Source organism: Arachis ipaensis, chromosome B10, assembly GCF_059453495.1.
Source record: "Arachis ipaensis isolate K30076 ecotype BB chromosome B10, ASM5945349v1, whole genome shotgun sequence".
Classification (NCBI taxonomy): domain Eukaryota; kingdom Viridiplantae; phylum Streptophyta; class Magnoliopsida; order Fabales; family Fabaceae; genus Arachis; species Arachis ipaensis.
The window spans coordinates 128,986,813-129,014,619 of NC_142435.1; the positions used below are offsets into that span (position 1 = coordinate 128,986,813).

At 37.7% G+C, this 27,807-nt stretch overlaps 2 protein-coding genes across 9 annotated transcripts; one reads left to right on the forward strand and one right to left on the reverse strand.

The window, feature by feature from the left end:
- Positions 1 to 239: 239 nt before the first annotated feature.
- On the reverse strand, positions 240 to 16,535 carry LOC107622493 (chaperone protein dnaJ 1, mitochondrial). Of its 8 annotated transcripts, XM_088510300.1 has the most exons (23): positions 16,089 to 16,535; positions 15,384 to 15,517; positions 14,768 to 14,924; positions 14,551 to 14,656; positions 14,255 to 14,341; positions 13,829 to 13,920; positions 13,038 to 13,121; positions 12,898 to 12,936; positions 12,576 to 12,722; positions 12,429 to 12,470; positions 12,255 to 12,342; positions 11,744 to 11,808; positions 11,521 to 11,583; positions 11,358 to 11,430; positions 10,832 to 10,923; positions 9,970 to 10,041; positions 9,434 to 9,490; positions 8,808 to 8,897; positions 8,494 to 8,542; positions 8,322 to 8,391; positions 6,242 to 6,331; positions 5,571 to 5,754; positions 240 to 587 (listed from the first exon to the last, which is right to left on the reverse strand). In XM_088510300.1, the coding sequence occupies exons 3-22, from the start codon at positions 14,876 to 14,878 to the stop codon at positions 5,655 to 5,657; spliced, it is 1,617 nt and encodes a 538-aa protein (XP_088366426.1). In that variant the 5' UTR covers positions 14,879 to 14,924; positions 15,384 to 15,517; positions 16,089 to 16,535; the 3' UTR covers positions 240 to 587; positions 5,571 to 5,654. The 8 variants fall into 8 exon arrangements, with proteins under 8 accessions (XP_088366426.1, XP_016179903.1, XP_016179904.1 ...); XM_016324417.3 differs by lacking the exon at positions 8,808 to 8,897; XM_016324418.3 differs by lacking the exon at positions 8,808 to 8,897 and having other exon boundaries at positions 5,571 to 5,790; positions 16,089 to 16,534.
- Positions 951 to 4,061, forward strand: LOC148581682 (uncharacterized). The gene has a single exon (XM_088510301.1). The coding sequence runs from the start codon at positions 1,100 to 1,102 to the stop codon at positions 2,252 to 2,254; it is 1,155 nt and encodes a 384-aa protein (XP_088366427.1). The 5' UTR covers positions 951 to 1,099; the 3' UTR covers positions 2,255 to 4,061.
- Positions 16,536 to 27,807: the final 11,272 nt, after the last annotated feature.

Genomic DNA, 27,807 nt, shown 5'->3' on the forward strand with positions numbered 1-27,807 from the left:
CCATTCCCATCTTTTCAACAATGGCGGTCCATTATCATCCTTAGATGGTAACATCTTTACCATTGAATGTACTTAGTAGTAAGAAATTCTAGTTTATAATACTTCTTTGGATAAATACATCTGAATTTAATTTGGTATATATTTGAATCAAACAATTAATACACAGTTCATCCTATATTGATTCATAGAAATACCAAATTTCTGAATCAACAGAAAAAGGAAAGGATAGAGGAATTATATTTTGTAAAACTTGATTAATTGCCAATTAGCCTATCAAAAGAATGTAATTTGTGGTTATATTATTTGAAGTATAACAATGGATTGAAGAAGGCAACACTTGGGAATAGTTACAAGATTATCGCACCAAATTTAAGATATTGAAAGAATAAGAGAAGAAAAAATGATGCACAACATGTTCTCATCTCTGTTCTGAATACCATGATGATGGCCTAAGAATTAATCAGAAGGGTCCTCGTGAAATTTTCGTAAGTATTGAAAAAGGAACTGGCGCCAAGAAATAGCTTCGTACAACTACAACTTTATTTTCAGTAATCTGAGCACCCACTCCTTGCTTCACTATATCATATCTGCCACAACGGAACAAAAGTGAGCAATAAGCATAGTTATCTAGAGTTACAAATTAATAGGCCAATGCCCGATTCAATAAGGAGTCCTTGGACCAATCTATTAAATGCACCCATTTTGATATTCAATTGTTACCAACAATTAGCTGCAAACAGAAGGAACTAAAACATCATTTGATTTTTCCTAGTATCTCCTAGTATTAAGGGATCTAATTCTGTTGTATCTCCTAGGGGATCTGATTTCCGTACCTATGTATATATATATTGACGCTGAGAGATGATCCTCTCAAGGGAATTCATCCAAAACACAATTATTTCAAGTTGGTATCAGAGCGGGTTCCGACCCGGCTCTGGTTTCTATTTGTTTTTTTTCTTTTCCGGCTGCAATCTCTTAGCCGTGTTCCCTTTTCTCACCAGCTGACACTATCAGCTGTGTCTCTTCGTCAGAAACTGTTTTTCCGGCCCTCGTTTCCCTTCTGCAGGTGTTTTCTGGTAGTTTCTGAGTGTCTGCCATCATGTCTTCTGAGGTAACCCCTGACACCAACTCCAATGGTGGCAAACCGGCTGTTCTAACATCTGTCATTTCTGGAACCGCTACAATGACCTCTGAAAAATTGATGGTTGCCAAAAAAGACCTTTCTTGGGCTGATTTTGTGGAACTTTGGTTCATGGGGCAAGGCTATGAAGACCACCTTACTAAATCTGTTGATGATGTTTGCGCCACTGACAAAACCACTTGGAAGAAGATTGATGCCCAGCTATGTAACCTTATGTGGCAGACCATTGATCCACCAAAGCTGACTATGTTTCGGGCTTACAAAACTTGTAAAAAGGTGTGGGATCGTGCTAAAGCTTTATACACTAATGACATTGCAAGACTTTACCATGTTGCTAAGAAGCTGTGTAGTTTACAGCTTCAAGGAACTGATATGGAATCTTATGTTGGGGCTGTGGAAGCTGTCAAGGAAGAGTTGTCGACTCTCCTTCCCTATGTGTCTAATGCTGATGACCATCATGCTCAACAGGGAAAGCTGTTTTTGGTACTTACGTTACTTGGGTTGCCAGCTGAACTTGAATCTCTTTGGCAACAAATATTGGGCACCTCACCCGTTCCTTCCCTTCAAGACGTATTTGCACGACTCTTGCAATCCGGCCCCTCTCTTGAGACCCATACTTTCGACCAAACTGCATTGGCATCCCAATCTTCTTCTCAAGTGTCCTTTCCAGTGCCCACTCGCGGCGGCCGTGGGGGTCGTGGTAATCGTACTCGCCTTAGTTGTACCTATTGCCATAGGATTGGTCATACTCAGGATAAATGTTATGCTCTCCATGGTCGTCCTACCAAGGTAGCTAATGTTGTCCAAACTAATGAGCCATCTGACGTTCACTCCGCCGCACAAACACAAGGGATATTTGTCTCTGGCAATGATTATGATGAGTTTTTCAAGTACCAAGCCTCAAAGCAGGCATCTACTCCCGTTGCTTCGGTGGCCCACTCTGGTAATTCTGTTGTTTGTATCTCTCATTCCTCTTCTCTTGGACCATGGGTCCTTGACTCAGGTGCTTCTGATCACATTTCTGGTACTTCTTCTGTCCTCTCTAAAAACACCCTGCATTTCTTCCTTCTATCACTTTGGCTGATGGTTCTAAAATTGGTGCTAAGGGAATAGGTCAAGCTACTCCTCTTCCTACATTACCTTTCAAATTTGTTCTTTACATGCCCAATTGTCCTTTCAATTTGATTTCTATTAGCCAACTTACTCGTTCTCTCAATTGTTCTGTTACCTTTTTTGCTGACTCCGTCATTGTGCAGGATCGAGGGACGGGATAGACGATTGGTACAGGATGCGAGTCTCAAGGACTGTATCAGCTTGCCTTACCCACTACTACTGTGTCTTCTGTTGATGCTGTTGAGTCTCCGGACGTGGTCCATTGTCGCCTGGGACATCCCAGCCTCTCGAAGTTACAAGCTATGGTCCCGAGTTTATCTCGTCTTACTACCTTAGAGTGTCAAACTTGTCATTTAGGTAAACATGTTCGTAGTTCTTTTTCAAGTCGTGTCAATACACGAGCTGCGTCTCCCTTTTCTGTTATTCATTCTGATGTATGGGGACCTAGTCGTGTTACTTCTCATTCTGGTTTTCGTTATTTTGTCACATTTATTGATGACTTTTCTCGTTGCACTTGGTTATATTTAATGAAGGACAGATCTGAATTATTTGTACATGTCAAGTCTTTCTGTTCTGAAATTCAAAACCAATTCAAAACTTCAATTAAAATTTTATGAAGTGATAATGCTCGTGAGTATTTTTCAGCACCCTCTTCGTCTTACTTGTCCTCCCAAGGCATTCTACATCAGTCGTCTTGTCCTCATACCCCTCAACAGAATGGTGTGGCTGAGCGTAAACATCGTCACTTGATTGAAACTGCTCGCACTCTTCTTCTCCATACTCATGTTCCCCTTAAGTTTTGGGGTGAGGCTGTTCTGACTGCATGTTATTTAATTAATCGTATGCCTTCTTCTGTTTTGCAAAATCAAGTTCCTCATTCCATTTTATTTCCTCATGAACACATTTTTTCTCTTCCACTACGAGTCTTTCATTGTACTTGTTTCATCCATGATCTTACCCCAGGCAAAGACAAGTTAACTGCTCGCTCTATCAAATGTGTTTTCTTAGGGTACACTCGATTTCAAAAGGGTTATCGTTGTTATTCTCCAGCTCTTAATCGTTTCTTCGTGTCTGCCGATGTCACTTTTCTTGAGAATACCCATTTTTTCTCTGCACCCGACATCACTTCACCTTCCATTACGGAGGTGCTTCCTGTTCCTTACTTAGATGGGCCTCCTATTCCCACAAAGCCTCTCCAGGTTTATCATCGCCGCCCACGGCCTGCAGTCCAAGATAACTCATCTCCTAAACCCGTGGTTGAGCCGTCCTTGGATCCTTCTTCGGGAGTTAGCAGTAGTCCTCCTATTCCTCTCAAATAAGGTACTCGTTCCACCCGTAATCCTAATCCTATTTATAATTTTCTTAGTTACCATTGTTTATCATCTTCGCACTATGCTTTTACCTCCTCTTCGTCTTCTGTTTCTATACCCAAAACAACAGCAGAAGCTCTTTCACATCCAGGGTGGCGCCAGGCTATGATTGAGGAGATGTCTGCCTTACATTCTACTGGTACTTGGGATCTTGTTCCATTGCCATCGGGCAAATCTACTATGGGTTGTCGTTGGATCTATACTATTAAGGTCGGCTCAGACGGAACCATTGATTGATTAAAAGCCCGCCTTGTGGCTAAGGGATACACTCAAATCTTTTGTTTGGACTATGGTGATACCTTCTCTCCTGTTGCGAAGATGGCCTTTGTTCGTCTTTTTCTTTCTATGGCTGCCATTTGCCATTGGCCTCTTCATCAACTTGATATTAAAAATGCTTTCTTACATGGTGATCTCGATGAGGAAGTATACATGGAGCAACCTCCTGGGTTTGTTGCTCAGGGGGAGTCTTTCGGCTTAGTATGTCATTTACGCCGATCTTTATATGGCTTGAAACAATCCCCTCGAGCTTGGTTTGGTCGCTTTAGTGCTGTTGTTTCTAAATTTGGCATGATTCAGAGTGAAGCAGATCATTCAGTTTTCTCCCGTCATTCTTCCTCCATGACCTCCATATATCTGGTTGTTTATGTGGATGATATTGTCATTACTGGAGATGATCATGAGGGAATCACTCAGTTAAAACAGCACTTGCTTGATCACTTTCAGACTAAGGATATGGGGAAGTTAAAATATTTCCTAGGAATTGAAGTGGCACAATCTAATGCTGGGATCTGTATCTCACAGAGAAAATATGCTCTGGATATTCTTGAAGAAACTGGAATGTTGGATTCTAGACTTGTAGATACAACAATGGATCCCAACACAAAACTTAGTCCAGATCAAGGAGAACCTCTTGCAGATCCTGGTAGATATCGCAGATTAATTGGCCGATTGAATTATTTGACAGTCACTCGGCCAGATATTTCATTTGCCACAAGTATCCTAAGTCAGTTTCTTGACTCCCCATGCGATAGTCATTGGGACGCAGCTGTTAGAGTCTTTAGATATATCAAAGGTGCTCCAGGAAAAGGTTTGTTGTATGAAGATAAAGGACATAACCAGATTGTTGGGTATACTGATGCAGATTGGGCAGGATCTCCATCTGATAGACATTCTACATCTGGTTATTGTGTTTTTATTGGTGGAAACTTGATATCTTGGAAGAGTAAGAAGCAAAATGTTGTAGCAAGATCTAGTGCGGAAGCTGAATATAGAGCTATGGCACTTGCCACATGTGAACTTATATGGTTGAAGCAATTAGTTAAGGAACTTAAGTTTTGTGAGTCGAGTAAGATGGAACTGGTGTGCGATAATCAAGCTGCCTTACATATTGCTTCCAACCCTGTGTTTCATGAACGGACCAAGCACATAGAGATTGATTGCCATTTCATAAGGGAGAAGTTGCAAAGTGGGGAAATAGTATCAACATTTGTCAACTCCAACGATCAACTTGCAGATATTTTCACCAAAGCTCTCCGGGGTCCTCAGATACAATACATATGTAACAAGCTTGATGCATATGATTTATATGCTCCAGCTTGAGGGGGAGTGTTGAATATCAGATTAGAGATACAGGCTTTATATAAGTTGTTCTGTTTTGATATAGTTTCCGTCTTTAAATATCTGATTCTGTTGTATCTCCTAGTATTAAGGGATCTGATTTCTGTATATATATATATATATATATATATTGACGCTGAGAGATGATTCTCTCAAGGGAATTCATCCAAAACACAATTATTTCAAGTAGTTCTATAAAAACCGATGAAATATCTTGTGATGCCACAAAAATTCTCTCCCTCGACACATGCACATAAGACAAATGAAAGTGAACGAGGATAGCTAGAATGTACCAGATAGTTTATGTGCCTGAATGGTAAATTCATTACCTTCTACTTTACAAGGTTGAAGAATAAAACAAATCCATGGATTTGTCTTCGGCAAGTCCAAGGAAATGATGTCTGAACAAGCTCTCAGCTCAACAATTTGTGCATGAGGACGAGGATTAAGATCAGCACAGATAGTTCTACCATAATATTTGGACTGTTCAAGTGTTCAATAATTTGCTTCCACCTGTAAGTTCAACCAGTACATAGCTGCTGGTAAAGCCTGTTATCCATGTTGGATCTAAATTACAATCAGATGTTACTCAAGAATACAGCTCTATAATAGAAAAAGCTAATCTAAGCAAATCAAGCAAGTATGCAAATAATGAGGATATCAACCAATCCAATAAAGCACTAACTGCTGTACTTACGATCAAATGAATCATACTCAAGATAAAGTATTTGTAAGCAGTTACTGGGGTAGGTATAGATACTAAACCAATATCCCTTATCCCTCATCCTTTATTTTCTCTAAACGATCATAGATAAAGAGTTCATGAAACAGTGCCTTTATATTTTTCCTTTTTGTAAAATCTCTAGAAGTACATTAGTTTAACTTCTACTGCAAAGCATTCTATCTCAGTATTTTCTACAACATGCACAGTCAAGCAACCATCAAGCCTTACTTTGGACATAAAGCAACTAGAACTACCAGTACTAAGACAAAGGCATACCAGTTTCCTTCAAATGTTGAGCAGTTTTCCTGCTTTATTTCCTCCTCTGCTAGTTCTTCAAGTATAGCACGTTGTCGTTCATTAATTTTACTAAAACAAGAAAGTGTGGATCGTAAGTAATTTATGAGCAGGCAAAAGTAACTATTACTTGGCAAGCTGGTGCTTATTTTATTTATAAATATGAACGAAAAGAAAAATGTAAAAGCACTAGTGTATAGTTGTATACTAACTTATTAAGGAATAAAAAATATCATCTGGAAACAACTTTGATAATAATGCATGTCTTTGTTTTTTGATTAAAAAAATATATATATATCTCTTTCTGACAACTGAATAATTCTGTTCAATTTTCACAACCATAACAACAAGCATTGACCAAACAACTACCTGTAGCATAAAGAAATAGCACTACTGCTTTTAGAATAGCAAATACTCTTTGATCCATGTTCTTGATGAACGGATAATATGTGTGGTTGTGTTGGAAAAACGTTTCCCTTTTCAATGCCCTTCCTCCTATAACTAGAACCCACAAAATCATTGCTATTCAAAATCCCAAACAATTTAAACATTAGAGTTTGTTACATTGAATCACAATCTTAGACATCTGTGATAGATCAAGGAGAACAACCAACAACTAGAAGAAATACTGGAGCTGAGGACAAGTGTATGGAAGTTTCAGAAATCACAGAGTCAAAGCTTTAACAATGAGAACAATGAAATTGATCATGTGATATTGGAAACAACACCCTTTTTAGGAAGAGAATGCAGAGTAGTGTTTGGATTTTCTTAACAAAGCAGTAAGAGTGTTGTCCAAAAAGAAAGACAAGTCAAAAACTGCTTCAACAAAGTATTCAGTTTGAGGTTGGTGACCAGGACTAAATGGTTCAGTTTTAAACATTTCATGGAAAACCTGGTTTTCATGAATTGGTTTCAGCTCAGTTTATGGTTTAGTTTTATTAACTCTTGCTAGATACTTTGGGCCATATGTGCTGCCCAAAGTCCCACATCGTGTAGTAAGGATGTTTGGTATTGTATTCAAGGAGAGTAATTCCCCAACCTTTAAAAGCTAACTTTGACCGTACAGTTCTCCAGTTTCCCTGGGTAGTTATTGAGGGTATCAGAGCATTTGATTCAAGTGGATTCATACATGTTCAGCAATGGAGGCCAAGCTTGAAGGGGACTATCATCCCAGCCATTGCAAGGAGACAGGAAGAACATGGCAAGGCCATGGAGACGACTGCATTGCAGATGAGAGTGTTGATCAGAGAAAGAATTCCTCACAGAACATAAACAAGGAGCAAGCTCTGATGTAGAACACAGTTCCAAACCAGAATAGTGAGATCCACAGTTCCTCTGTTTTCAGGTGATGGTGTGTATGGATGGTTGATTCGGGCGGAAAGCTTCGTCAGACTCAATACTTGGAGGATTATGAGAATATGGAGCTGGCAATGGTTCAAGGGCAAAGCTCTCCAATGCAACCATTTTTAACAATTGTATCAGAGCTTGTGGTTGGCACACAAAGTGGGCTCCTTGCAGAGTGTTCTGACTAGCAAAAAGCTGAGTAAGATGTTGAGTAATGTACTGCAAAGTGCAACCTTTAGGATGTCAGACAATATAGGGTGGTGTATTAATAGAGACCTATCGGAATATGGGATGCTCAAAGTGCTCCATCAAGTAGTATGCCCCCTACCCCTCTCTCCCCATGCTCACTCCTTCTCTATTTAACAACTAGCTTCTGAGGATGTGGCTCCCCACTTTCCTTGGGTACTCATCAACTGGTTTTAATGAACATATCAGATTAAGTGGCACTGACCCTTGATTTTTTATCCTTCAATTTTTCCCCCAAAAAATTCACTGATGTAAAGGGCAGGAAAAAGACAGCAAACAACTATATAACTCATTTTCCATGATGTTATAATATCAACTAGCATCAATAAAGAAATAGGGGGGGGGGGGGGGTGGGGAATAACATTACAAGGCAGAGCATTTTACTGCTACTTTACATGATAAATAACAAATTCCTCAAAGTTTCTAAGGTATATGAAATCAACAAAAAAAAATAAATAGTACGGGAACTTACGTGGGGAAGTTAATACGAAAACACACATACTGATCCCCATGATGTACAAGATAACCATGCCTTGGTAGTCCTGCATCAACAAGTATGGTAAAGAAGCAATTCTAGAACCATGAGAAAAAAGACAACAAACTTATCCAAAACTGTATATGAAATGGGGAACCGTTCATTTAACCTTTTCCTCGTAATACTAGTAGCTGCCCTGGTTGAACACCCTTGGGTATCTGATGGGAACAGAATAACACTATTAGACCAAGTAGGTACAAAACAAGCAATGTTGCGAAATATGCCCATGGCAAATGTGAAGACTTGAATTTATGAGAGGGAGATGATGGCATAAAACAAGCCACGTTTGTGACACCATTGAGCACAAAGACTTTCAATGGAAAAGTCCTCATTTTTCAAGAAATAAAATGTTTCAATTTGCAAACCAAAAAAAAGCTTGGTAACTATTTTTAAAGCTCAAAATATTAGACTAAAATACCAGACCCACATTGCCATCATTTCCAGTAGAGTTTTCACACAATGCAACCAGTTTATATAAGACACAAACTTCTGCATTACCTGCTGAGTAAAAGTCTAGAAGAGTATTAATTATTAGTAGAGTTTCACCCTAACATAATTAGGCTTCTTGTTAGCAGGTCAAACTATTCTGAACCACTGTCCTCCTAGGTAAAAAGTAACCCATTTCTTAATGGGGTCCATAACTTCAATTATTTCCCCTATAATTGTGCTGTCAGAAGTTTCATGGATTTCACATATGGAATCAAAACAATAAAACTAGAGAGTGAAGTTTTGCATGTAATACAGCAGTATGCCTTCCGTAGCACTTTGTTAAATTTATTGTTGTACTGGAAGAAAACAGGGGAGGAGAAACGGTTTAATCTTTGGGTCCTTTGAAACACAAAATGAATACTGCGAAGGTTGTCTTAACAAGGAAGATCAGATAGAGCTGAGCTGATCAAGGGTTGGTGTCAAGTTCAATTCATGAACTTTCATTAAGGAGTATTAAGTATCCTTATGACCTTAAAAGACCGGGCATCATCTCCATGTCCTTCCCTAAACCTTCCTTCCCCAATGATGGGACTGTTCTATCAAAATAAATTGTATCTTACCTTTACTTGCATCTTCCCAGATAGAGTAGGCACATCAACTTTGCCACCAAGAATAGCCTGTAAAATGTTTAAAACTTTGCTATAAACCGAATATATTAGAGTGGGGGTGCGTTAACACCCAAATAATTAAGATGCAAATGGTATGTTGTTCCTAAAACATTACAAGCAACAGCATGAGAGAGAATAAACTTCAGTATAACTGAAGTTATTCCTCTTATATTTATTGGTGAAAATCTGTTCCCTCAGGCTGAAGGAGGCGAGACGTATTACAATGCCTTTTTCAATATCTGGTCTCAACATATACATCCATTTCTACGCTGGTTCTCAAATAACATAAGAGGAACACCATTATTTTCAACCAAAGTGAACTATATACTAATAAGAAGCTAGGATTAATAAACAGTCTTGAAAGAAACACCGTTTCCAGCAACTTCAGGCCAATCTTCTTGAGGCTTATCAGTCTTTTAAAATAGAAAATAACAAAGTACCAGATGGATGTCCATATGTGAAACCACAAAAAGTATTTTAGGACTCACCTGCGTAAAGCTAATATTAGAGTCCACATAGATATCTGCACCATCCCTGGCAAAAACTGAATCCTCGGCGACCTAACAACCAGAGATAAGATGACATTCTAATAAGAAAAGAAAAATAGAAAATAATTAACCATGGCCACAAAGAAAATTATATTATTGGTGCAGAACATATATCTCCATGCACATGAACAATATAGATGTCCAAGTGCCAATTAAGATAAAATATGCATGCTATACAGGTATCAAATCCAAAATATTGAACACCCATAATTACATGCTCAAGGAACAATGTAGCTCTTCTTCTGTGATGAAGCACTGACCTGTCCATAATTAAGCTACTAGCCAAGTTGCCTATGGGTCCCAGGGAAGAGCTAGATAAGTTGAATTGAGCAGGCCAGCATAAAAACCATAGTGGATTATTTAGACAGATCATTTTCATTGATAACAACTGGTATGTTAATGTTTGTCATGATTTATTTGGTATTATATTAGTTAATTCAGACTTTCTAAATGAAATCTTCACCTAACTTATCATTCGCCTAATGCATTTATATTCATTGAGGAATGATAATTTAATATTCAAACTTTAACATTCTAGTCCAAGATATAATCTTTTAGACAAAATATGCGAGTCAATAAACAAAGCTGTAGAAATAATTCTGTTAATTATCTATTTTAATTTATAAATATGGATTAAATGTATATTCTAGTCCTCCAAAGATAACCACTAAATATTTAAGATGACTTTTTGTCATTTTGCTAACGTGACCCTCTGACCCAGAATAATATGGTGTCAGTCTATATGCATTTTAAGATCTGCACTGAATAATTAAACAGAGAAGAAAAAGGTGGGGATCTTTACCTTGATTTTGATGTATAAACTCCCAGGTCGAGCTCCACTTTTAACGGCATTCCCGGCCTCTGGCACATGGATTGTATCTCCAGTATCCACACCTAACCATTAATTTAAGGATTCAATAAGACTAACAGAAAAAAAAGTGACTTTGAATGAAATAAAATGAAAGTAAGTATGGCAAAGGCAAGTCAGATCTGCATCATGCATAAAGCATCTCATTTCTGAAAAATTCTCATGTATAAGAGGGACCAAATTAGGCTAAAGCAAATCTACAGAATGGAGATCTCATTTCCTAAAAACACCTGTGTATAATACCTAACACTTTAAGAAAGATTGGATACTATCCCGTATCACCTCAATTTGAGCAAGTACAACGAAAAATGATCAAATTCATTTTTCTAATTGACCGTTTCAAATAAGAATAAGCAACTAAAATGACAAACATCAAACCATGTTCCATTAAATTTAACAATAATGATGCCGGGCAAAGCTGCAGTTCTTGGTAATCTCATCACAAATACTAAAATCAAACCTGCTGGTATTGTAACTTTAACCTCTTTAATCCCTTCAACCACCCCAGATCCTCTACATGACGTACAGAAATCCTGCACAAAATAGGGACAGAAAATACAAGTTTACACAAAGCAACCAACCTCACGATTATTTTGGCATGGACTGTGGAATTAGGATAACACCTTAATGACGCGACCTGATCCTTTACAGGTAATGCATGTTGATGTAAATGGAGGTATTGTTACCTGGCAGAAAAAAACATTACAATCAAGAATAAAAGAATGTTCTTATAAGTGATAACTGATAACTTCAATACAACAAAAAGAAATAGTTTCATGCATGAGTCAAATCTTGTTTAAAAGTATCCCATACTAATAAAGAACATAGATCTTTCAGGACACTTACTCGACCTAAGCCCCGGCATGTTGGACAAACTTTAGCCTTCGCACGTGGTGGATACCCTCTCCCATCTGGATTAACATAAAAGGAAAATGATTGCATCAAATGGGATTACCATATGTCACAGGGAACAACAAACATATTGGCTCACTTCACTAGGCCAAGGATTTATCTTTTACAAATTGGATTCATCACAAGATTTCATCATGAATGTTTCCTGCCTAACAGGATGGCATTAGCACTTTTTACTAATCAGGCAGCTGTTTGCAAGCCTCATACACAAATGGGAAACTGTAAAACTTCAATAAAGTAAAACATGGGCTCATTTTAAATTTTTATTATAATTAGATAAACTAGATTTTGTACTAAACTACTTGTGCAGTTAAAGATCATTCAAAGGCAATATTATACCATTTCCAGACACAACATAACATATAGAAAAGACAAATGTTGAACTCCAGAAGAGATGAATTTCTCCTAGATTTCTTAATTCCCTGAAAATAGTAATTTTACTCACCACAATAATCACATGGAACGAATGCATCAAATGACACATGTTTAGTGCACCCTCTTGCAGCTTCTGAGAAAGTAAGGGACAACTCCACCTATTAGTAAAACATTTATAAAGAAGTTAGGCTTGAAAAAGTAGAAATTGTTTCAAACAATAGATCAGAAACAGGGTTAAGCTGACCTCTATACTTGATGAAGAATGAGTGATTTCTTCTTCAAATAGCTGTCATGATCAAGAATGCTGAGAAACCTCCTTGGAAAAATACTTTATGAAATGAACAAAATAAGTGAAAATAAAAACAACATTAAGTATGAGCAACCAAAGTACCTCCGAGAATACTGTATGAAATGAAGAAGAAAACTCATGGTGAAAACCATTTTGAAACCTTTCTTTCGCATTTTGAAACCTTTCTGCAAAATCATCGTTGTCGTTGTCATATTCTATGTTCTGTGAACCACGGCTTTGCTTCTTCATCTGAAAAGGGTGATTCATCGAATAAAATGATGGTAAAGTATTAGTCAATTCAACTTCCTAAATTAGAGTGGAAGTCATCTAAATTACAGAAACTAAACAAAAGAAAAAATTACAAAAAAGCTAAACAAAAAAAATCTTAAATGTTAATAGCATTTAGGAAGAGAAAAAGACCTACCTTGTCATATTGGCCCCTCTTTTTAGAATCTCTCAACGTCTGATATCACATACAAAAAGGCAGGTGAAATATCATTATGCTGATTAATTAGTTTAAACGACCACCACACGGGGAAATAAACAAACAGTCATGATAAGGACCTCATAAGCTTCTCTTATATCTTGAAATTTCCTCTTTGCAGATGGATTATTCTTATTTGCATCTGGATGGTACTTTTTAGCAAGCTGCACACACCAGAGAAAGTATGCCATAATACAGTGTTAGTAAAAGAAGACCCTTCAATCCAAATATTCCCAAATCAAAGGTGCATAATAACAGGATATATCAAGATTTCAACCAAAATACTCAGGAAAACTGCTGCTAGCCTTCTAGCATGTTCCAAACTCTAAAAAGTAAAAACATTAGCTGTACAATATAAAATTGACGAAGATAATTGAGACATCGATTAAACCCATTTTTCTATTTAAAACATGATAATTGCTATGAATTTGAAGACGTGGTCTCTTTAAAACAAAGGAGCAATACAAAAAAGAAGACAAATGACTAATCTTATTCCATATCAGCTGCTGTGACATTGGACTAATTCCTAAATAGAAGATAGTTTATAGTTAACAAAACAAATTGTTATACTATCATCTGTATAAAACTATTTCTCCTCTTGTGTTTTACACTTATAATCATGGATGTACCTCTTCGCATGCATCACCTCTAACTACAAAATTCAAAGAAAATGATTAAACAGCTGCTTGACAAATGCCAAATATGCACAAAAATGCAAATAAAAGAGAACGTCCGTGAGATGGCAAATGTTTCTTCCCCAAGTGTGGCTGTTTTGGAATCCATCATTAATCTAATCTAACAAGCATAGCCTTGACTAACCAGTAACCAACAACCATACATGCAAAACAAAGAATTCCTAGCAATCACTCACCAACAGAAACGCCTTCTTTATCTCATCCTGAGTGGCGTTCTCAGAAATGCCAAGAACTTGATAATAATCCTGCTCAACCGATGTCGAAAATGCTGGAAGAACGCCATAAGCATAAAAAGAGAAAATAAATAACTGAACACATCTGCAAATAAAACTTGTAGATAATTGATCTAAAGGGGAAGAAAAAAAGTAACATAACTTGTACTAAGTTTCTTATATCCATCCATTGCGTTTCCAAATCACAACGAAAAAGGGATACGTGACTATATTTCCGGAGACCATCAATTAAAAGTGTGTACTCACTGAAGAAAAATACCTACGTAGTCTTGTTTGATCTGAGAATCGAATAAAATGGATATAAGGAACTTCATCTAAGCTTTTCCTAAATAAAACACATAGTGATCCTTTATCATTTCAAATAAAAACCTGCAGCATGAATATATCGATATCTCAATGGTATACTCAAACTCAGAAACTCCTCCGATTTTGGGACATTACTGCGATTGAACAAAGCTGGAACATAGACACATTGAATTCAATAATAAATAAATCAGTAAAAAGGAATCGGTAACTACTGAACCAATATATATATATATATATATATATATATATATATATATATATATATATATATATATATATATATATATATATATATATATATATATATTATAAAAATAAAAAGACTGGACAGAAATTCATGAAATTGAACCAGAACGTGCCTCGACTGAGAAACGGCGATTGGCGAAAAGGCAATAATTCGGTGAAGCAGTGTCCTCTATGGACAACAGGTTCTGAAAACGCAAAAGAGAGCAAACGGCGGCGATACTGCAATGAAGAAAGAAAAGAGGAGAATCAAGAATGTGAAGGAAGAAAAAGAAAAGAAGAAAGGAAACAGTAATTTTTATACTTGTAATGGTTTTGGTTCGTTGAGATTACCGGCGTAAACCACGTGAACCTTCTCATTGGGAGGGATCCTCTTCGGAAGCGAAATTGAGTTACAGTTATGCTCTGCTTCCACACCAAGGTTCTGAGAACTAGACCGGTCATCGAACCGTTCTAGTTATTGGTTCATTGGTTTACTGGTTCAATCGGTCTAACCGTAGTTCAACCCGAAAAGTCGTTTTAGAATAAAATAATAAATAAATTATAAATAATCATTTTAAAATATAATTATAGTCTAATAATAAATTTTAAAATATCTTTAAATTTAAAATACTATTAAGAAATATCATCAAACAAAGCCATATGATTTTATCAAAAGACAAACTCAAAAGTTATGTAGAGAATTTCAGATATTAAAGAAAAAATATCCACGATCACTTATCTTCATGTAAGCTAATTAAAAAGAAAACACACCGTCCAATAAGCACAAATACTTAGATTTGTATGGACTTACTTCTGGCTCTCAATTATAGGTACACAAGCAAGAACAAATTCACAGAATAACTCTAAAATTTCATATGCCTCCCATATATTTTGTTCTCGAATGATATGCAGAGTGAGCTAAGATAGAAATAAAATTAACAAGCGGTATGAAACACTGAACAATTACCCTTTATTCTAGCAATTGCCTCTTGGCCAGCCTGCAAGAATTGGGAAATCTCCTTGCGCATTTGCTTCAGTTGCGCATCTCTCTTGTTTTGCAGCAGCTTAATGCGTGACATCGACAGGTTAAGACATGTTTTACTACAGATTACCAAGATCAACAAGCATCGTGTTTAGAGTTGCTACAGAATGAAGAGTATCCATATAATAAATTGCAAAAGCATCCACTCAAATCCAACTACCAGTACTGAATGTTTATTATAAGAGCAGGCATCTGAATTTGATAAACTGTAATGCACGATTTACAGATATACAAAGGAAAGAGGGGGCGAATCTCAATACTCAAATCGAGTAATAAAGCATGGATATATGTCAAAATTTGGTCTTTGAAGAACAGAATCAGTAAGTAAAAGGTGAGAGAAGTGGGGAAAATCACCCGCAAGTGGCGAAAACACCTCTGTTAAAGAGCTTATTAAGAAATAAGAAATGACATTGTTGATGATGACGATGATGAAGATCAAATAATCATTCAACAACCCAGCCATTACAACACAGCAACAAACATTACAAGAACATTTGAATAAAAATTTCAGAAATTAAAAGGAAGAAGAAGAACCGAGCATTCAGTCATCAGTAAACACAGAGCCATCAATAACCAAAGTAAAATTAAAAGGAAGAAGCGGAGGCGAAGAATTGAAAGCAGGGCACTAACCTTCCACGGAGACACGGACGGCAACCGGCGAGACGACGGCGAGAACAGAGACGACGGCAAGCGGCGACCCGACGGCGAGCTGCTCCAAGCCACGAACAGAGAAGCCAGCGAGGATGCGGACGACGTGCTGAGCTGCCTGGGTTCCGGACAGGGGGAAGAGGAAGAAGCGGAAACGCTGAGAACCTGGGGACGGAACCTAGGACTAGGGTTTTGCTTTGGTCTGGGACTTTCACTACTTTGATTCAGGAGGGGGGGGGGGGGGTGCACGATGGGTTTGGTGCAAGTTTTACACCATTTATATGAAAAATATTGTTACTCAGTCTAACATAAAGATTCGGAAGCGAATCTTAGAAAAGTGGCAGATTTGACTGTTAAGTTTTATAAACTGTTGTGCAGAAATTAGATTTAGATGTGCAGTTTAGTCTGATGCTTTAAGAAGCTAATTTCATAGTAAATTTGCTTATAAAGAGAGAAGAGCATTATGTAGTTTTTTTTTTGGTGACTAGAGCATTATGTAGTTGAGTATACTGAAGGGATGTCTTCTTAAAAAAATCTTCCTCTTTTTTTTTTTTTCTTTTGTTTATTTGCTTTATTTTGTCACACAAAAAAATCTTAATTTTTTTTAGTATTATATTAAATTCACATTAAATTACAAAGTATTTTTATTGTGAATTTTCTGAGCCAATAAATTGAGCGTATCGATTCAAACTCGATTCATTTAATATATAATTTTAAATTTTAGTTCAAAGTCCGCTAACAAAATCATGAGCTTCACTTATCAAACTTTAGACGAATCAAATTTAATAAGTCAAGTTGGAGTTGGATTGCGATTTGGTTTAACTTAGTTTTAACCCTATAAACGAATCAATTCACGATGTAACTATATTAATTCAACAATCATTTATATTAACTTAATTTTATTTTAGTACTTGATTAAATTTGTATTAAATTATTAGTATTTTATTTTAAATTTGTCATTGATTAAGATCTAAATTTTTTAACAAAATAAAATTGTATCATAATTTAATATTTATTAGCCTAAATAATAATATTAAGAAAAAAATAAAAAAATTATTTTTCTTCTATTACTTGAATTAATTGTTAGAGTAACTAATTTTTTCATTTTTCTATCTAATTAAAAAAATTTGTCCAAATATTTTTTTAAATAAAAGTATTTTTTCTAATAAAAGTACATTTTATTGTTTTAAAAATACCAATCCAAATAAGTTGGATATTTTAAAAAAAATTATAAAAGTACATTTTTTTGTTTTTTTTTTCAATAATGGGCTCAGACAAGCAACCAAAGAACCCAACTCGCCCAGAAATTCGCCCCTGAACCCAACCCAGCCAGACTCGTCTTCCCCGCTCCCAGGGAGCTCTGTTAGGCTGCCAATTGCTACCGTCCAAGTCACAGTTGATTATCGTGATGCCCTGTCTATACGCCGGTGCATTGAAACCGTCACTCTTTTTTCGCTCTGGTTTGCAACGCCGGGAAGAAAATTATTTTAAATGGTTCCTGACCCCGGCTCCTGCCTGCTGTCTCTGCCCTTTTTTTGGGTCTTGGCTAAGCCCAACAACCCTACCTGGCTCCGAACCCCCTCCCCGCGAACCCAGATTCCTCTGCTCCACTCGCATGCGACCTGGAAAGCTTGCCGGCCTGAACTGCAATAGGCGCCACATGGCTGCTCTTTCAGTGCAGACGCTCGGGACGGACAAGACCAGCTAAGAGAGATAGACACAGCTCCGTTGCTACTCGCTCTGCACATTCCGGCGACTCCATAGAAGCGCAATCTGGACCGCATGTGAAAGCAGAATTGAAGGGAGACTGAAAGTCAGCCGCTCCTTGCCAGACTTGCTGCTGTTGTAGGATACTGAATATTAAATTCTTATTTTATTTTTTTTATTTATTTACTTTTTAAACTCGGGGGCCAACCATCGGTGAAATATTTAGAGGCAAAGCTAGTAGATATGAGATAAGTTAAAAAGTATTAACTATTAACCAACAAATAGCTTCTACGACAAAAATGGTATACTTGTAACAGAACAAATTACAACCTTTTGCTCTTACTAGTTGATGTGTACCCTATAAACTCGGAGATAAGATCAGAACTAAAGACCGACCACAAAGATTGGAGACGAATGAACATATCTGGGATAACCACTTGACCAAAAACTAAGCATAAGTCAAACACTATCCACTAGCCGTTACCAACAACAACAGAACTCACTAACTGAACCACGATTATCGGAACAAGCAAAGCACTTCGTTCACCTATAAAACCGAACCCAATAGCCCAGGAGAAACAGGTCACAGAACTCACTCTAAGTTATTTCTCTTACTTTCTTATAACTCACATTCTTACTTGAGCGTCGGAGTGCTTTTTGCAGGTGCTCCCGCCGCCGTGTTTCATCGTGCCGAGGTCACCCTTGAAGGCTACCTTACGGACGACGTATAACTCTCCCAAGAGCCGAGCAGCCTCGATTGGAAGTTACAGACCTCGGTCGAATCAGAACAGAATATTTGGCGCCCACCGTGGGGCCCGAAAAGTTAATTTAACCCCACTATTTCTCTACATCGCACTTTGTATTTCTTTTTTACACAGGGTTACCCAACCTTCGAGCATGGCCGACAATGGGATTCACCAACTCACCCAGGCCGAACTCATCACCCAGATGGCCGAGCTGCAAGCGGAAGTCAAAAGACTTGCCAAACTTTCCACCCAAAGTAACGCTAGTAAACGCGAAGAAAATGGTTCCAAAGGAAAAGGCAACGCAGACCTGCTAAGTGTAGACCCACCAAAGGAGAAGCTGACCCTGGACAACCCGTTCTCCGAGGAGATTACCAACTACTAGATGCCAAAACACTTCACACTACCTTCCTCACTCGAGCCATATAAGGGGATTGGTGACCACCGGTCTCATATTAAGAAATTTCAATCTATGATGTTCTTTAATGGCCCTAATAACGAACCTGTTCTTTGCAGAGCTTTCCCTACTTACCTCAACGGCGCTGCCCTACTTTGGTTTTCAAAATTACCTACAGGATCAATCTCCTCTTTTGAGGAACTGGCAAAATCTTTCATAGACTACTTCGCTGCAGCACGGATATGTGTACACGGATCAGACTACCTCGGCACCATTCGCCAAGGTCCTCATGAAAGCTTGAAAGACTATCTGACCAGATTCGCAAAAGCAACCATGGAGATACCCGATCTAGATCCCGCTGTCCACTTGCATGCCCTAAAGGCCAGACTCCGACCCGGAAAATTTAGGGAAACAATCGTGGTAACCAAGCCAAAGACACTGGAAGAATTCCGGGAAAGGGTGGTAGGACAAATGAAGATTGAAGAACTCCGCGAAGCCGAAAAAACAGAGAAAAAACAACCAAAGAGAGAGGATGACAGAACTATGAGACCGACAAATGTCAAAGACCACAAAAAGCACTTCAAACTGACCCCAAAATTTGACAACTACACCAAATTCAACACAAGAAGGAAAAAGATAATTAAAGAAATCCTCAACGCCAAGATCATAAAACCACCAGCAAGGGCAGGAAGCTACCAAGATCAGCGTTTCGTTGACAAAAGTAAACACTGCACTTTCCATCAAAAGTATGGGCACACAACCGACGAGTGCGTGATAGCCAAGGATCTATTAGAAAGATTGGCTCGGCAAGGCCTCCTAGATAAGTACATCGAAGGAAGGAAGCATAAAGAAAACGATAGGGACAAGGAAGAACGTCAACAAACCTCGGAAAACAAGGAAATCAAAAAATGGTCAAACAATATCCCACCTAAAGGGATTATAAACTGCATATCCGGAGGATTCGCCGGCGGAGGAGAAACAACATCGGTAAGGAAACGTAGCTACCGTACAATGCTGGCAATCAAAGGAACAACACTATACAGCAACAACAACGTACCTGACTTAGAAATCACTTTCAACAAGGAGGACATGTGCTCGGCCGCACCACACTCAGACGGCCAAGTGGTAATCTCCATCCAAACAGGCGAGCTGTTGGTAAGAAAAGTCCTTCTGGACCCAGGTAGTAGCGCCGATGTTCTTTTTTATACCACTTTCTTAAAAATGAAAATATCTGAAAAACTCATACAACCCTCATCCGAAGAATTAGTCGGATTCTCTGGAAAAAGAGTGCCAATTAAGGGTTACATATGGCTAAAAACGATGATGGGAAATCACCCATTATCACGGATCATTGATATACAATACCTCATATTTGATTGCCCTAGTCCCTACAATATTATCCTCGAAAGACCTGCACAGGGCAGGGCAGTAGTTTCAACTTTCCATCTATGTGTCAAATTCCAGGCACAAGACGGACGAATAGCGACACTCCACTCAGATCGCAGACAAGCTTGGCAATGCTACAACGCAAGATTCACAATTCGTGCACCAGATGTTTAATGGAGCCATCAGCAAGTTGAATACATATTCGGGTTGGTTTGACTTCTTCAGTCAAGCCAAGCTTTCTAATAGTGGATGCAGGTATTAGGTTGATACTTGCTCCAAGGTCACATAGAGCTGTCTTGGTACAAGCACCCTCTAATGTGCATGGTATTATAAAGCTTCCTGGATCTTGAAGCTTCTCTGGTAGGCTTTTTAGAATGACTGCACTGCATTCTTCAGTGAGAAACACCTTTTCAGTTTCTCTCCAATCCTTCTTATGACTTAAGATCTCTTTCATGAACTTAGCATAAGAGGGTATTTGCTCAAGTGCCTCTGCAAATGGGATCTTTATCTCGAGAGTCCTGAGATAGTCTGCAAGGCGGGCAAATTATTTATCCTGCTCCGCTTGGCGGAGTTTCTGAGGATAAGGCATCTTGGCTTTATATTCTTCAACCTTAGTTGCTGCAGATTTATTTCCTACAGAGGTGGTTGGAGAAGCCTTCTTAGAGGGGTTACTATCAGCACTTGCAGGTTTCTGATCCTTCACTGGCATTTGAACGCTAGTACTGGGCAGGGAATGGGCGTTTAACGCCAACTTTTCTCCCTTTTCTGGCGTTTGAACGCCAGAAGTGGGCATCCACTGGGCGTTTAACGCCAATCTTTCACCCTTTTCTGGCGTTTGAATGCCAGAATTATTTCTCTCTGGGCTCTTGCTGTCCTCAGAGGGATTTTGGGTAGTGGTTTGGTTATCCTCTGTCAGTTGTTCCTTTCTTGGCTTTCTACTACTTTGAGCTGATTTATTCAATGTCTTCCCGCTCCTTAGTTGTACAGCTTGGCATTCTTCTGTTATCTGTTTAGATAACTGCTGTCTTGTCTGATTCAATTGTGCTTCCATATTCTTGTTAGCATTTTTAGTGTCTTGGAGCATCTCTTTAAATTATGCTAATTATTTTGTCATAAGGAGTAATTGTTGATTAAGCTCATTAATCTGTTCTTGAGGATTAGGATCAGTAGTTATTGCCCTGGCCTCTTCCTTTATGTAGGACTCACTGCTAGAGTACAAATGTTGATTTCTAGCAACTGTATCTATGAGTTCTTGAGCCTCTTCAATCGTCTTTCTCATGTGTATAGATCCACCAGCTGAGTGATCTAGAGACATCTGAGCTTTTTCTGTAAGCCCATAGTAGAAGATATCTAACTGTACCCACTTTGAAAACATTTCAGAGGGGCATTTCCTTAGCATCCTTCTGTACCTTTCCCAGGCATTATAAAGGGATTCATGATCCTCTTGTTTAAAGCCTTGGATGTCCAGCCTTAGCTGTGTCATCCTTTTTGGAGGGTAAAATTGATTCAGAAATTTGTCTGATAACTGTCTCCATGTTTTTATGCTTGCTGTGGGTTGGTTATTTAACCACCTCTTAGCTTGATCTTTTACAGCAAATGGAAACAGTAATAATCTGTAGACATTCTGATCCACTTCTTTATCACGTACTGTGTCAGCAATTTGTAAGAACTGTGCCAGAAACTCAGTAGGTTCTTCCTGTGGAAGACCGGAATACTGGCAATTTTTCTGCACCATGAAAATGAGCTGAGAATTTAGCTTAAAACTTCTTGCTTTGATGGGAGGTATACAGATGCTACTCCCATATGCAGCTGTAATGGGGTTAGCATATGACCCCAGAGTCCTTCTGGACTGTTCATTTCCACTTATGTCCATGATGGAGAAAAAGGAATTGATATGAATTACAATTAAATTATAATTTTTTTAATTTTATTTAATTAAAAGTGACCGAAAAAGATAAAACAAAATAAATGGAAGATAAAATAAAACTTTCGAAAATTAGAAGAAAATAAAAGCAAATTGAAAACTAAATTAATTAATTAATTTAAAAGATTTTGGAAAAAAATGCTTAGTTAATTTCGAAATATGAAAGAGAAAAGTAGTTAAGTGATTTTTTGAAAAAGATTTTGAAATTAGCAATAAAAAAGATATGATTGAAAATTATTTTGAAAAAGATATGATTGAAGAAATTAAAAAGATTTGATTTTTGAAAAAGATTTGAAAAGATCAATTTTTTAAATTAGAATTTTGACTTGACTAAAAAAAAAGATATGATTTTGAAAATCTTTGACTAATTTAACGCAAAATTTCGAAATTTATGAGTAAAATAAGGAAAGGATATTTTTTTATTTTTGAATTTTAATGAGAAAAGAGAAAAACAACAAAATGACACTAAACTTAGAAATTTTAGATCAAAACAAAGAGAACAAACAAGAAAACTTTGAATGTCAAGATGAACACCAAGAACACTCTGAAGATCAAGATGAACACCAAGAACAAATTTTTGAAAAATTTTTAAGTAAATAGAAGCACAAAAACACACCAAACTTAAAATTTTTAGAAAATCAAACACAAATTTTCAAAAAATTAAAGGAAAACATAGAGAAGACACCAAACTTAAAATTTTTAGAAAATCAAACATAAATTTTCAAAAATTTAAAGGAAAACACAGAGAAGACACCAAACTTAGAATTTTTTAAAGATCAAGAAAGAACTAAGAACATGCAAATTCGAAAAATTGAAAGAAAATAAAAGCATGCAATTGACACACCAAACTTAAAATATGAAACTAAACTCAAATAAAAGACTCTAAACCAACAAAAAAATAAATTATTCCTAATCTAAGCAACAAAATAAACCGTCAGTTGTCCAAACTCGAACAATCCCTGGCAACAGCGCCAAAAACTTGGTGCATGAAATCACAATCACACTTTTGCAACTTCGCACAACTAACCAGCAAGTGCACTGGGTCGTCCAAGTAATACCTTACGTGAGTAAGGGTCGATCCCACAGAGATTGTCAGCTTGAAGCAAGCTATGGTTATCTTGTAACTCTTAGTCAGGATATCAATAATTCTCAGATTTGATTGTAAAAAGTAAAAGAACATGAATGAATACTTGTTATGCAGTAATGAAGAACATGTTGAGGTTTTGGAGATACTTTATCTTCTGAATCTCTGCTTTCCTACTATCTTCTTCTTCATGCACGCAAGGCTCCTTCCATGGCAAGCTTTATGTTGGGTATCACCGTTGTCAATGGCTACTTCCCGTCCTCTCAGTGAAAATGTTCCAAATGCGCTGTCACCGCACGGCTAATCAGTTGTTGGTTCTCGATCATGTTGGAATAGGATCCATTGATCCTTTTGCATCTGTCACACGCCCAACACTTGCGAGTTTGAAGCTCGTCACGGTCATCCCTTCCCAGATCCTACTCGGAATACCACAGACAAGGTTTAGACTTTCTGGATCTCAGGAATGGCCGCCAGTAATTCTAGCCTATACCACGAAGGTTCCAATCTTAGATTAGAGACCCAAGAGATACATATTCAAGCTTGATTGCATGTAGAACAGAGGTGGTGGTCAGACACGCGTTCATAGATGAGAATAATGATGATTGTCATGGATCATCACATTCATCAGGTTGAAGTGCGAATGAATATCTTAGAATAGAAGCAAGCGTGATAGAATGGAAAATAGTAGTAATTGCATTAATTCATGAAGAATAGCAGAGCTCCTCACCCCCAACAATGGGGTTTAGAGACTCATGCCATAGAAGATACAATATGGAACGTGTAGAATGTCATGAGGTACAAGATGAATCACTAAAAGTAGTTTTTATAGTAAACTAGTGACCTAGGGTTACAGAAAATGAGTAAGCTAGGGTGTTTAGTGTAAAAAATCCACTTTTGGGGCCCACTTGGTGTGTGCTTGGGCTGAGCATTGAAGCTTTCATGTGTAGAGACTTTTCTTGGAGTTAAACGCCAGCTTTTGTGCCAGTTTGGGCGTTTAACTCCAGTTTTTATGCTAGTTTTGGCGTTAAACGCCAGAATTCTTAAGCTGACTTGGAACGCCGGTTCGGGCCATCAAATCTTGGGCAAAGTATAGACTATTATATATTGCTGGAAAGCCCAGGACATCTACTTTCCAACGCAATTAAGAACGTGCCAATTGGGCTTCTGTAGCTCTAGGAAATCCACTTCGAGTGCAGGGAGGTTAGAATCCAACAGCATCTACAGTCCTTTTTCAGCCTCTGAATCAGATTTTTGCTCAGGTCCCTCAATTTCAGCCAGAAAATACCTGAAATCACAGAAAAACACACAAACTCATAGTAAAGTCCAGAAAAGTAAATTTTAAATAAAAACTAATAAAAATATAATAAAAACTAACTAAAATATACTAAAAACAGTGCCAAAAAGCGTATAAATTATCCGCTCATCAATACGCATTCAAGCTATCGCCCAATGACTACGTTGAGCTCAGATAGAATGGGAGTGGTTGTCAGGTACGCGTTCATAGATTTGAGAATAATGATGAGTGTCACGGATCATCATCTTCTCCGGATTGAAGTACGAATGAATATCTTATAATAGAATCAAGCGTGATTGAATGAAAAACAGTAGTAATTGCATTAATTCATTGAAACACAGCAGATCTCCTCACCCCCAACCATGGGGTTTAGAGACTCATGCCATCAGAAATACAATATGAAGTGTAAAAATGTCATAGGTTACAAGATGAATCTCTAAAAGTAGTTTTTATACTAGACTAGTAACTTAGGTTTACAAAAAATAAGTAACTAAATGCAGATAGTGCAGAATTCCACTTCTGGGACCCACTTGGTGTATGCCTGGGCTGAGCTTTCAAGCTTTGACGTTCATATGCCCAAAGTTGGCGTTAAACGCCACCCCATGTGCCAGAATGGGCGTTTAACGCCAAAAAAGGTGCCAGTTCTGGCGTTTTACGCTAGACAGTTTTAGGCTGACTTTGGACGCTGGTTTAGGCCATCAAATCTCAGGCAAAGTATGAACTATTATATATTGATAGGATTCCCAGGATGTCTACTTTCCATCTCAATTGAGAGCGCGCTAATTGGGCTTCTGTAGGGCCAGAAAATCCACTTCGAGTGCAGGGAGGTCAGAATCCAACAGCATCTGCAGTCCTTTTTCAGCATCTGAATCAGATTTTTGCTCAGGTCCCTCAATTTCAGCCAAAAAATACCTGAAATCATAGAAAAACACACAAACTCATAGTAAAGTCCAGAAATATAATTTTTGAATAAAAACTAATAAAAATATAATAAAAAGTAACTAAAACATACTAAAAACTATATAAAAACAATGCCAAAATGGTATAAAAATTATCCGCTCATCAGCATACATGACGCGTACGCGTGACAAGCAAATTGCACAGCGACGTGTGCGTGTACTTGACATGTACGCGTGACCTAAGCGTACACGTGACATGCGCCACGTGTAGAAATCATAGAAGAAGCTGGGGGCAATTTTAGACTGAGTTTGGACCCAGTTTTCGGCCCAGAAATACAGACTAGAACCAGGTGACAAGCAAAGTCTGAACACATTCACATTTACAGAGTTTTGAGTTTTTTATTTTTGAATCTTAGAGAGAAAATACTACTTCATCTAGGGTTCTTCATATTCATAGTTTTAGAGTTTTATGCTTTTGATTTGGATATTGAGAAGAGTTACTACATCCATTGAAGTTTTTATCATTCTAGTTTGTTTCCTTAATTCCTTACTCTTTTATCACCCATTTACCCTGTTCAGATTTACACATGGATATCTTTGATCTTTGAATTTATTAATGCAAGAATTATTTTTACATTTAATTTCACTATTGGCTTGAGTATCATCTTTCCTTAATTTATTACTCCAAAATTAGCTTTTATTAATTTAATTTTAGTTACCTTATCTCTTCTCTTTTCCTTTTACATGTCTGCGACATTGGGATCCACGTCAATGGAGTAGGCTCTTGACTTGACCTTGGAGTTGATTAATAGGAGACCCTTGAGTTGAAATACTCAAGTGTTAATTTGCAATTGGAAGTTGTTGGCTAACTCTCTAGTCACTAACGCTAATCCTTCTATAGGAGAGGATTAGGACTTGTGAATTAGAGTTGGCTAATTTACTTGACTTTCTTTTATTTGGTAAAGGTTAACTAAGTAAAAACAACAACCTCTTACTATTACACTTGGGAGAATTCAACAAGGATAGAACTTCCGACTAATCTTCTCCTGGTCAAGGCTTCTTTATTTCAATTACACAAAACCTCTTGTTAATTTTTATTTCTTTAATTTATAATCATTTATTTTTCTATTCTCCAACTCTAAAATTTCTCGGAAAAATTCCTGACCAATAAAATAGCACTCTTTTGTCAACTCGTTGGGAGACGACCTAGGAATTCTACTCGCAGTAATTTATTCTCAAATTATGATAATTCTTTCTAAATTGATAAGCGGAGTTTTTGTCGGTTAAGAACTGTACTTGCAACGCTGTTTTTATTATAAATTCTTAATCGGAAATTTTTCGCCCGTCAATTTTTGGCGCCGTTGCTGCGGAGTTGCAACAGTGTGCTAAATTATTGGTTGGTGTAAATATTTTTAAATTTACATATTTGCATATTTTATTTTTTTTTTTTACCATGATCTGTATGTTTCTTTCATTGAATGACGCGTTCACTGCCTGATCTGAGCTTAGCCGTGTTTGATCCTAAAATCGAAAGAACTATTTCACGTATTAGGCGAGCTCGACGTCAGTTAGCCTCTGAGAGTGGTGAAGTGATTACTACCAATTCACCAGTCTCATCTGAGGGCGAATCTAAAGCGCCATTTGAGGAAGAAACAAGCTCTTCTTCTACTGATTCTATTGATTTACGCGTAGGTAATATGGCGGAGCCCAGAAGTATTACTCTCCAGGAAGCAGGAGCTCCGAACTTTACACTGCAACCGTATCAAGTGCGTCACCCAAATCTGGCTGCAAATTTTGAACTAAAGACTGCGCTAATCAATCTACTGCCCAAGTTTCATGGCCTACCTACTCAAGAGCCTATCAAGCACCTCAGAGATTTTCAGACAGCCTGCTCAACTAGTAGGCGTCATGGTGCAGATGAGACTACTATTTGGCTATATGCCTTCCTGTTTTCTCTTGAAGGAAAGGCAAGGGAGTGGTTCTATACTCAACCTGAAGAAGTCGTTACTAATTGGGATATGCTCAGAAGGGAATTCCTGGACAAATATTTTCCAGCTGAAGTTACAGATAGACTGAGGAAAAAATTTTCTGTATTATCCAAGGTGAGTCAGAGACTCTCTACGAGTATTGGGAGTGCTTCAGGAATCTCCTAGACTCATGTCCCTACCACAAGATTGACCAGTTGGTGTTGATTAGCTATTTCACACAAGGCATGAAGCCTCAAGACAAGACTACATTAGATGCTGCGAGTAATGGCTCTCTGAAGA

What these genes read in the sequence shown, in the direction of transcription:
- LOC107622493 (XM_088510300.1), bottom strand. Translation starts at nt 14,878, where the DNA reads ATGACCGGTCTAGTTCTCAGAACCTTGGTGTGGAAGCAGAGCATAACT. An exon ending in AGAGGGGCCAATATGACAAG is followed by an intron (nt 12,723 to 12,897) that starts GTAGGTCTTTTT and finishes CACCCTTTTCAG; the next exon opens with ATGAAGAAGCAAAGCCGTGG. An exon ending in CATGCCGGGGCTTAGGTCGA is followed by an intron (nt 11,584 to 11,743) that starts GTAAGTGTCCTG and finishes TTTTTCTGCCAG; the next exon opens with GTAACAATACCTCCATTTAC.
- LOC148581682 (XM_088510301.1), top strand. Translation starts at nt 1,100, where the DNA reads ATGTCTTCTGAGGTAACCCCTGACACCAACTCCAATGGTGGCAAACCG.